Raw genomic sequence first — 10,734 nt, forward strand, 5'->3', positions numbered from 1 at the left:
CATTCCGGAAATTCAGAAGAACAGAATAAACAATTCCAACTGCCACGCACAGTTGGCGAAGGAAGTTTCTTGGACTCATTAACTGCACATAGCAATCCATGAGGTGAACTTCAGGGTCTGAGTTGTTAAAAAATTTGATTAAGGCTCAACCATTTAGGCTGTAGGGATGATCCACAGCCCAGGTTTTAACCTTTTCCTGCTATGAGCAAAAAAGCCTAGCATTAGGCAGACTGTATGAAATGAATGGGAAAAAAACTAACAGATTATTGTCCACTTAACACGTGGACAATACCAAATTTGGGGGGGGGGGAAATTCTGCAGTCAAGTGGACGTCCCTCTCTACACAAGGGCCACTGGGATTCTTCTGCCTTAAGCTCCCTCCACACACCACTAGCACCCTCACTGGTGCCCAGGAGCGGCCAGCCTGGCTCACCCACCCACACTCAGGGTTTGGGCATCTGCTCCTGGTCCTTTCTCAGAGCTTATCAGGGTCAGTGATATTTCCTGGGAATAATAAGGTGAATGTCTTCACTTTACCAAGATCTAAGATTAGGCTGAAAGATACATGAGAGCCTTTCTTCCAGTTTCAATGTAGGTTTATCCCAAACTCATCCTTCCGTCTGTTAAACTCACAATATTTCACACCACAGCCCTCGATCATAACGCTGACTCACCAGCTCCGTGCACTATTCAGACTTACAGATTTTCTTCTAACCAACTAATATACTTGTTCTGTATCCGATAGCCTAAACGTAAATGAAACGGTGACATTATGAGTGACAGGGCTCCATGGAATCCGTCCTCTATGTGGTCGTGAGTGACCTGAACTCCGACCTTGCGCAGCCGGGTGACATAGATGATCCCGTCATCTCTCAGGATGTCGTGCTCACAAGTGAGGATGTAGGTCAAGGGCAAGTTCTTCAGCTGAGAATCATCGGCTATCAGAGGTGACACCCTGCTGTCCATCAGAACTGAATACGAAGGTTCAAGCTTTCCAAGAACTGGCTCCTTGTACACGTGGTTCTTTTTATACTTCTCAGGAAGGAGGACACTCCAGTTAACAAACTTAAACAGATGCCTGGACCCTCGAGGCATGTGCTGGTTTTCCCTCATCGCCTGGGGCAGAGCCTTATCTTTGGTCAAATACAGGCAGCCCAATTTAATTGCCAGGTCCCTGGACAGAATCGGCCCGTGTTTGTTTTCCTGGTGAGACGGCATGAAGATATCAAGTATCTGTAAGCCAGGGTAAATTAAGGCTTGTGCCTTAATTTTATTTTTGAATTCTGGATCATTCTGCAGCTGGAAAAAATAATAATAAAATATTAATGAATCAAAGACTTTCAAACTGCAGGAGCAGGAGGCAAATAAATTCATGAAACAAATCGTAAATTATGGTTAGAAACATTTTTCTGATAACATTCACACCCAATTTTGGAGGCATAAAATGTTGTCATTTCCGTTTTATCAGTAAAGAAACCACACACAGAATCACATGCATGTGCACACATGACGACCAACTATAAATGTAATTGTGAGATTCTTAGAGAAGATGACAGGATATCTATGTTTAAAAACCTTTTTTCACTAAATTATGCTAAATGAAAAGAAAGAATAAGTATAATGATAAAATACTAATGACTCACATGTTAATTCAAAAGGAAATATATCAGAGGAAAGGATAGTCCTGTATGCAATCCACCTTCAGGACAAAGATACTGCTGTGTGATGTAAAGAGAGTAAGTTATGCCAATTTGAAGTTTGAGAAAAGATGTGGAACTCAATGTGCATAGCTGCTCTTTCCTGAGGTCTCAGCTGAGAGGTGGCTTCCTCTTCCTTCCTAGCCCGATGGGAGAGGACCTATGATCAACCTCTCAGGAGCAAATGCCCCAGCTGCCCACCAGCTTCCGCAGCTGGGTGGATGGATACCCTCTTTATTCCTTCCACTAGGTATTTAATTCCTTTATTCCTGACACTCTCTGAGCCATCCTCATATCTGTCTACCTTTCTATCTGTGGTCTTTTTCTATCTTCCTATCTATTCATCCTTCCATTTTTAACATTATCTATATGGAAACATGAATATGTTTATTTTATATTATATATTTATTTATATTCCATATTTTAAAATTTATATATTTATTTATTTTTATGGGAGGAAGTTGATAGGGATTGAATCCAGGACCCCTTAGCAACTGATCCACGTCCCCGGTCCTAATTTTTTATTTATTTTTTATTTGGAGACAGGGTCTCGCTAAGTTGCTTCGGGCCTCAATAAGTTGCTGAGGCTGACTTTGAACTTGTTATCCTCCTGCCTCAGCCTCCCAAGCTACTGGGATTACAGGCATGTGCCACTGTACCTGGCTTTTCTATATTTATTGGTGTCATATAGCCTATAAATTACATGTTTTTGTGGGATTGTATATATATAATATGTAGAAGACATATTTTATATATACAATGTATATATAGCAATGAGAAAAATGAAAGGACAAATGAATTAATTTGATTATTCATCCTTCTATTCTTCAAATAAGATAATAGCATTATCATCTTTGTGATCAGAAAAAAGTATTGGGAAAGCAGTATCAGGCATGTGACAAGCAGGCTCCTGCAATAACCCTTGGCTATTGAAGAAGCTGGCTTAATCTCCCTATCCAAGAGGAGGAACCAACCAGAAGGCTGGGGATCAAAGCAGCAGGGGTACTAAAGGGCATGGAGCCCGGGAGGCATGGAGAGCCCTGGAAACACAGTGGTCATGCATTGTCACCCCTTGGGCAACCAATAAGGATCTGAGTGCAAAGGAAGGATCTGCTAGGCAGCAGTGTTATTACATACAAAGTCAAAGGAGTCTAGATAGCGCACATCCTAATCCCCCCTGCCCTTAGTGCCAAACTGCAATTGTCCTTGTCTCTATGGGACCTTTTAGTCACTCTGGATAGAAAGGGCTGATGCTGTTTCAGGACAGGTGCTTCTTGTCTAGAAATCAGGCCCCAACTCCAGTCATAGTGCAGACCCTGTGCAACTCAGAGTTGCTCCCTGCTGAACCGGCTCTGATCAGCCTTTGGCCATGTTGCTCCATGGCCATATGACTTAGATACCCATCACACGGCTGGTTTCTGAACACTTCAATAAAGACGCGTTGTCCCTGGTGGGGCTGGCTTCAAGGTTGTGCAGCAAGCACCTTTGAGGGCTGGTATTAAGGATTTATGTTACTGAGAGTTTTATAGTGGCTTTGTAATAGGAGGGGAAGTTTTCTAAATACATGAAATGTCCTTCCAAGAGAAAGGTGACATACACTCATGGTGCTCTAGAAATAATCTTCAAAAAGTTAAAATCAACCAAAGTGTTACATGCAGAGTTCCCGCACACAGCTTCAGGACCTGGGGATCACTTCCCAAGTGTCTCACCCCTCGACCTGCCCTCCACATGGCTCACTGGGGCCGGGTTCTCCCAGGAATCATCTGCCTTCTCCCAGTTGTTGGAAGCTCTTCTGCTGCTGAGGGTTTCCAGATGCAGGCAAGGATAGTTTTAGTCCATGGCCCAAATCTCATGCACCTCAACTACTTGAAACTAAGGAGGGAGAGGGGCTCTGAGATGGGGCAGAGGAACAGAATTAGTTGCTTTTTCCTCTGGCCATCCTAACAAGAGGCCAAGAGATCATGGTGGCTCGTGGTGACTTATTGTATTTCATTTTTATTTAAAGACTGTATACTAAAAGGTTTCTGCTATACTAACTTTGTTCCATTAAAAAATGGTTTTGAGGTTGAGATTGTGTGTTGAATTGAGTTTACTTTTCAGATATATTACCTAGGGTTGGTTATTGTTCAGCTGCACACAGACAAGGCTTAACCTGAGGGCCAGTTCCTCTTCTGTCTCAGTAGTCATGCTTTTGAATGAGCATGACACATGGCCTAACGTTATGTCATGACACCCTACAGGGCTTAAAATGCCAATTACCATCATCCCAAATTCCTGGCAAACTTTACAATTTACGTAGGGAGAAAAACAAACTCCCTATCACATCACATGGTAGGTCCTAGACATTATTAGGTGTTCCCCCCTAAAATTAGTGATAAAAAGAGAGCCTTATGCAGCATTATATTTCATCCTCTTGATGTCTTTAAAGTTTTATCTATCTGAAGATACAATCATGCAAAAAGGACAAAAAGTAGTTTGGGGTGTGTATTTTAACATTTCACAGAGATTGCAGCTGAAATGACAGGTTCTCTTGGGTGGTGCTCATGGTGCCTGTGCTAGGAACATGCATGACATGGAAGACTTACCAGCTCAGTCACTTTTGTTGCCAACACACCCCCAGAACTGTCTCCTGAAATACAGATTTGGGTGGGATCCACTCCGTATTTTGCAAGAATGTCATCTTGAAGAAAGAACTTGGCCACAAAAATGGCGTCTTCCAGGGAAACTGGGAACTGGTACTGAGGAGCTAGTCTGTAGCTGCAGAGGGGGAACCAAGGTAACAGGACACCCCGTGGTTAGACTCTGTTCTTGGCAGTGTGTCCAGGCATCTCCAGGGGACCCACAGGGCCAGTCAATCTGGGCCCAGTTTTGGACCGTCAATCTCACCACCCAGACCTGGGCTTGTTTCTAACTCCTGCTTAACATAAGGACAGATTTTGGGATGGGGGCTCTGAACTCCTGGTCTCACTGGGAGGGATGGAGATGTTGTCCTGGTCTCCACCCCACACTGTCACATGTGAGCTCTTAGCAGTGAATCTTTCGTGTGTGGGTTTCATGGAGACACGCTCTGGCTTCCGTCACTTTCTCAGTGTAGTTCACAACTCAAAAATTTTTAGAACCACTGATAGGAGCATGTAGAGATTTAGAAAAAAAAAAAACAAACACAGAAACCCTGAAAATAAATGATCTGTCAGCGTTGGGCATTAGAAATTTGTTTAGGTCAAATTAGCACGACCCATTTCATATCATGAACACTGTGCAAAAACTTGATTCAAAATCAAATATAAAAGAAGTATAGCAAGGGATGGTGCTTAGTCATCTTGAGTTCATTTGTAAGATCAATTGTTACAGCACATTTTAACACGTAGGTATCTGCCACACACTGTCTTCTATTACAGGAGCATAGCTCATTGGAATTTATTTTCTATTTCTAACTATAGTAGTAATCTTAATATTTATAAGAATTGGTGAATTATTTGCATGCCATGCCGAACACGTAGTATTGGCCAGATGGCCCTGGAAATTTTGTTATATTATTATCTGTGTCCAAAATACCCTAATTATAGTGTAATCTTAAAAAGTAACATATCAAAAATGTAGCTGCTACACTCAGCGTTCTTCAGGGTAAAGAACAGCAAATATCATCAGTCACTGATAGAATTCTTAAACCAGAATCAACATCTATCACCATTTGAAGTGTTTATTTGAAATGATAAAGTGGTCTTTTAGTTTAAAATTATAGAAGGAAAGGGAGAATATTCTTCTTGCTGTTGTAAATTAGAAATAGCTCTGAACACACAGGGATCTTCTGGTTGCTACGGGGTAGTAGTGATGAGTGCTTCAGCACTGATTCTACTAGAACCTTCCAACCGACCCCCTCAGACCCCCAGGGAGCCAGGAAACCCCACTGTGTCCTTCCCATCAGGCAGGCACCTCTATGTTGCACTATGGTATGGGCAGCAGAGATGGAAAAGTTCCTCCTCCTCAGATCAGGATTTCAGAGGACAGCTTGGGTCAGAAAGTGACCGGCATTTGCTGCCCTTTCTGGAACATATCTGGAACTGCGGGAGAAGTTGTGGGGTGCTAAGCACCCTCATTTGGAGCATGCTTGAGACTCTCAGGGTCCCAGCATTCTCCACCTAAGGCTCCTCCAATCCGGAACATCTTTAAACTTCAGGTGTTTTTTTTTTTATCAGCTCAAAAAACTCCCAAATGGGAAACGGGAAACTAAGTTCCCCTGACCTGGGGATTAAACTGGGTCATCCTAGAACCTGAGTTTTACATTCCCAGGGGTTTTCACAGCTGTGCTAGCAAAGATGCTCCCCCGGGGTGCCCCTCAGATGTCCCTCAAGGGCACAGTGAAGTGGAACTTGGCCCCCGCAAGGAGGCCTGGATATTATATTGTTCATAAAAATCCATGTAAACCCCAAGCCCAGACCAGGAACTCCTGAGGCCTGAGGGGCTGGCCCTGGACAGGACACTGTGCTGTGAGGTGAGGCCTGTGCTGGGGAGAACAATCGCTCTTACTCTGCTCCGACGACAACAGCACCGAGTTTGTTATCCATCCATCTGTTTGTGGAGTCATAAGCCGACAGCTCTGAAAAGGAAGAAATTCAAGTGGGCAACCTGTGAACAAGAGCAATGGGCACCTCCCCAGCTCGGGAAGCGAGGAAACACAGGCCAGGAGCAGGGGGTGGAGGACGGTCCCATGTCTGCTGCCATGTGGAAGGACACTGTCTGGAATCAAAACCCTCCTCATTCTCAACTCCTCAGTCATCCTGAGCAAGTCCCAGAGGACGCCAGACTGTTCACCTTGAAGGAGGAAACTGGACACAGCCCTTGGCTCAGGTGGCCTTTGGTCAGGAGGCTTCTTTCAGGTTCTCTGTGACACACTCGTCAAGGGGTGCCATTCACCGAGGACGCCCAGGTCTATCATGCCTGCTGCGTTCTGCCCGGTGTCATCAGGAAACTGCCAGGAGGCGGTGGATATCTAACTCATGGGGCATCCATTAACAGAGATAATTCCTTGCATCATATCAGATCATAATGGAATAAAATTGGAAATCAATAACAATATAAAAAAAGAAAATATTTTAATACATGGAGATTTAATAATATGCTTTTGAATGAGAAATGGGGCATACAAGAAATTAGGAGAAAATTTCAAAAACTCTTAGAAAGAAACAGAACAGAGATACAATGTATCAAAATATCTGGGGTAGTAGGAAGGCAACCCTAAGAGGAAAGTTTGTATCATTGTCTGCATTTTTAAAAATCCACAGAATTATCTTAAATAAACAATTTAATATTATGCCTCAATACCCTAGAAAAGCAAAAACAAACTGATTCCAAAATCAGTAGAAGACAGGAAATAATTGAGATCACAGCCTAAATTAATAAAATTGAGAATAAAAAATACAAAGAATCAATGTAACAGAGTTGGTCCTTTGAAAAGATAAATGAGATTGATAAAAACCTTAGTCAAACTAACCAAAAGAGAGAAAATGCAAATCAACAAAATCAGAGATGAAAAAGGAGTCATAACAGACATTTCTGAAATCTAGAAAAACATTGGGAACTATTTTGAAATTGTATATTCTAATAAATTGAAAAATCTAGAAGATATTGACAAATTTCTAAACACATATGACCTACCTACATTAAACCCTGAGGATATAGGAAACCTCCTAGTTTCCAACATCAAACAATGATATCGAAGCAGCAATTAAAAGACTTATGAGGAAGTCTTTTAAGGAAAAGGAAAGCCCAGGACCAGATGGATTCTAAGTTCAGTTTTACCAGACCTTTATAAAGAACTAATGTGAATCTTCCTGAAATTATTCATAAAATAGAAAGGAAAGACCCAGGCATGGTGGCACAGGCCTATATTCCAGTTCTGCCACAGGACCAGCACTGGCTTCACGAAAGAAGGTTCTGTTCATAAGAAATTGCTAGGGAGTTTTAAATTAAAGAGACAGACTCTCGTTACCTTTAACACCAGCTCCTAGACGGCTTCTCCTAGCTCCCGCTACCAGCCACCTAATGCGGTGGCAAGGTTTACAGAAGAGCTAGCCAGAGAGGGAGAGCATGCCAGGGAGTGAACTTTTATTGGGGAACAAAAAATTCCAGGGAAAATCCCATCCAAAGAAGGTTAAGGGGGGCAGCATCCCAAGGTCAAGGGTGACAATTGGGTCTTCAGGACAGTGGCCAGGCACACCTCTGCACAGACAAGCCCTCGGACCAGGGAAAGGGTGGGGGAAGGCTTTAACACAGCTAAAGCGCCTCTCACCCAGCCAGGTAGGTAACTTGCTCCACTCTATTAGTGATACTCACATTTGAGATTTTAATTTGGTTTATAATTTCCTTCATTTCTAAGATTATTGTTTGATTCTTTTATATAATCTCTATCACCTGAAAAAGATGCTTAACTTCTTATTTTATCTGTTTATGTAATTCATTCTCAATGTGTTCTTTTGCTGCTTGAATTTGCTGTCTCGTAAAATGTGGCATTTATACACAATGGAGTATTACTCTGCATTAAGGAACGACAAAATCATAGAATTTGGAGGGAAATGGATGGCATTAGAGCAGATTATGCTAAGTGAAGCTAGTCAATCGTTAAAAAACAAATACCAAATGACCCCTTTGATATAAGGGGAGTAAACAAGGACAGGGTAAGGACGAAGAGCTTGAGAAGAAGATTTACATTAAACAGGGATGAGAAAAGGGGAGGGGAGGGGAGGGGAGGGGAGGGGGGATAGTAGAGAATAGGACAGACAGCAGAATACATCAGACACTAGAAAGGCAATATGTCAATCAATGGAAGGGTAACTGATGTGAAACAGCAATCTGTATACGGGGTAAAGTTGGGAGTTCATAACCCACTTGAATCAAACTGTGAAAGATGATGTATTAAGAACTGTGTAATGTTTTGAACGACCAACAATAAAAATAAATAAATAAATAAATAAAAAATAAAATAAAAAGACAAAAAAAAAAAAAAAGTATTTGCTGTCTCGTGTCCTCTTTAAGGTTCCATTCCATCTGTCTAAGGTGTTCCCTGAGTTCTTTATATGACCATTTTTCTGATGACTCTATGTCGTCCTGAATATTTATGCTGTCCTGCATTGTTTGTACTCCTTTTCTTCCTTGCTTTTTCATACTGCTCATTTTGCTTCTTGTTCTGTTTGACTGTTGAGTTCCTGTCTACTCCTATAAATTTATTTGATACTTGGGAGGAAAGGTATTAGCAGGGAAGGGAAGAAATCACCAGAGAATGAGAATAAGCAGGTAGAATTCAAGGAAGGGGGAATAAGAGAATTGAAAAGAAATGGAAAGACAGAGGAAGAGAAGAAAAAAAGAGAAAAAATAGAAAATTAAAAATAATTAAAAAAAATAAAAATTGTAATAATAGAGATGAGGATTAAAATTAAAAAATAAAATAAAATAAAATAAAATGAGTTTAAAAAACCTTTTTTTAAAAGAACAACAAAAAAAAAAAAGAAAAATTTAATAAATGCAGTCTTAGAGTCCGATTCACTATTCTTCCATTAGGTGGAGCTGTGCCCACCGGGCTAAGCTTCTCCTCTCAGTAGGCAGGATCCTGTCACTGTGCAGCAGCTTTTCCTCCCAGACTGGGCGGGTCTGCTCACCAGTAAGGCTCACCACAATACTGGCTACACGCCAGGTCTGCTGCTCCTGTGAGCCCTGTTTTCATGGACACCTGGGAACACTCTCCCTATCTGCCATTCCGTCGGACCCTAAGTTTGTAGGGCTTGGGGCTGAGGACCCCCAGCGAATTTGCTTGCCCTCTGGTAGTCACGCCCCCCACCCCCCCCCACCCCCGGGAAACTGGTGCAAGAGACATGAGTTGTTATCACTGGTGGGAGCCATAGCCGGGAGTTCCGCGTGGTGGGTCCCACGCCACTCCTGATTCCCCTGTGTGGGCAGGGCTGTTCGAAGTGCTGGGCGGGCGGTAGTTGTTCACAGGAGCGGGGGTGGGGGGGTGCAGGGGGGGGTCATTGTTTGCAGCTCCGAACCGGCAGGGGTGGGGGGGTGTTGTTCGCTGCAGTTCCACGGTGGCCGGCGGGATTGTGTCCCTGATTCGCGTTGCCGAGATTCACTTGCCTGAGACAAACTGACCCCTCAAACAGTCTTACTAGTTCTCAGCAGGTCTCCTTCCAGCAGAATTCTGCTAGAAGTTCCTCAGCAGGTCTCATGCAGGTGTATTTATGAGTCTCTCTGATCCTGTTACTGCGGAGGTATTGAAAGTGCTGCCTGCTCGCCGGACGCCATGTTGGAACCGCAGCATATTTTCTTGAAATGCTGTTACCACTCAGGAACTACAGAGGAAGTGCCCTAAGGACATGGTGAGACCTGTAATGGAAGCCTTCATCTCACTTACATTTCCCTGAACACTATTTGACATTTGAAATACTAAATACTGAACTCAGAAAAGGGTGAAATCCTTATGTGGCTCTTGGTTTCCAAGTGCACTGTATTTCCCATCCTTTGATGTGCTGTCTCTGCTGCACTTGATATGGCATTCCATTACTAGTACTTGCAGAGCAAAAGCACAAGGTGTCTGCTTACTGATGCAATTTCTTGGCTTTCTCTGCGGTGAATTAAATGAAGGGGCATCATTTCTTAACTCATGAAATAAGCATGATCTGTCATGTCAGTTCAACTCTGAGATGAGGAATGTACATGTTTGAGATCACAGTTCATGATTGTAATATGTATTTCTTCTTCATATCATTACCCTAAACTTGCTGAAATAGAGCATCTGTGATTTTTACTGGCCCTATATAGTAGAGTTGTTTGGAGATTTTATAAAACAGAAAACACCAACTAGGTAGATGATCTCCCCCATAATGTTCTAGTGAGTCCATATGTAATTGCAAAAGAGGCTGATGGTGAGAATGCAGTCACTGATTAAAAAAAAAAAAAAAGGAAGGCAAGTACGTGAGTCATCATCAAGGAACTAGAATTTAAAACTTGAGCAATTCATGAATGGGAGCTAGTGTCTCTGTCTAAA

The 10,734-nt window shown here is 42.5% G+C and overlaps 1 protein-coding gene across 1 annotated transcript; it reads right to left on the bottom strand.

The window, feature by feature from the left end:
• Window positions 1–370: 370 nt before the first annotated feature.
• LOC144375690 (arylacetamide deacetylase-like 2) lies at window positions 371–9,992 on the bottom strand. The gene is made up of 3 exons (XM_078041138.1): window positions 9,952–9,992; window positions 4,283–4,454; window positions 371–1,299 (listed from the first exon to the last, which is right to left on the bottom strand). Exons 1-3 carry the CDS (start codon window positions 9,990–9,992, stop codon window positions 697–699), a joined length of 816 nt encoding a protein of 271 aa, XP_077897264.1. The 3' UTR covers window positions 371–696.
• Between the last annotated feature and the right edge of the window lie 742 nt (window positions 9,993–10,734).

This window comes from Ictidomys tridecemlineatus, chromosome 3, assembly GCF_052094955.1.
Source record: "Ictidomys tridecemlineatus isolate mIctTri1 chromosome 3, mIctTri1.hap1, whole genome shotgun sequence".
NCBI classification, from domain to species: Eukaryota; Metazoa; Chordata; class Mammalia; order Rodentia; family Sciuridae; genus Ictidomys; species Ictidomys tridecemlineatus.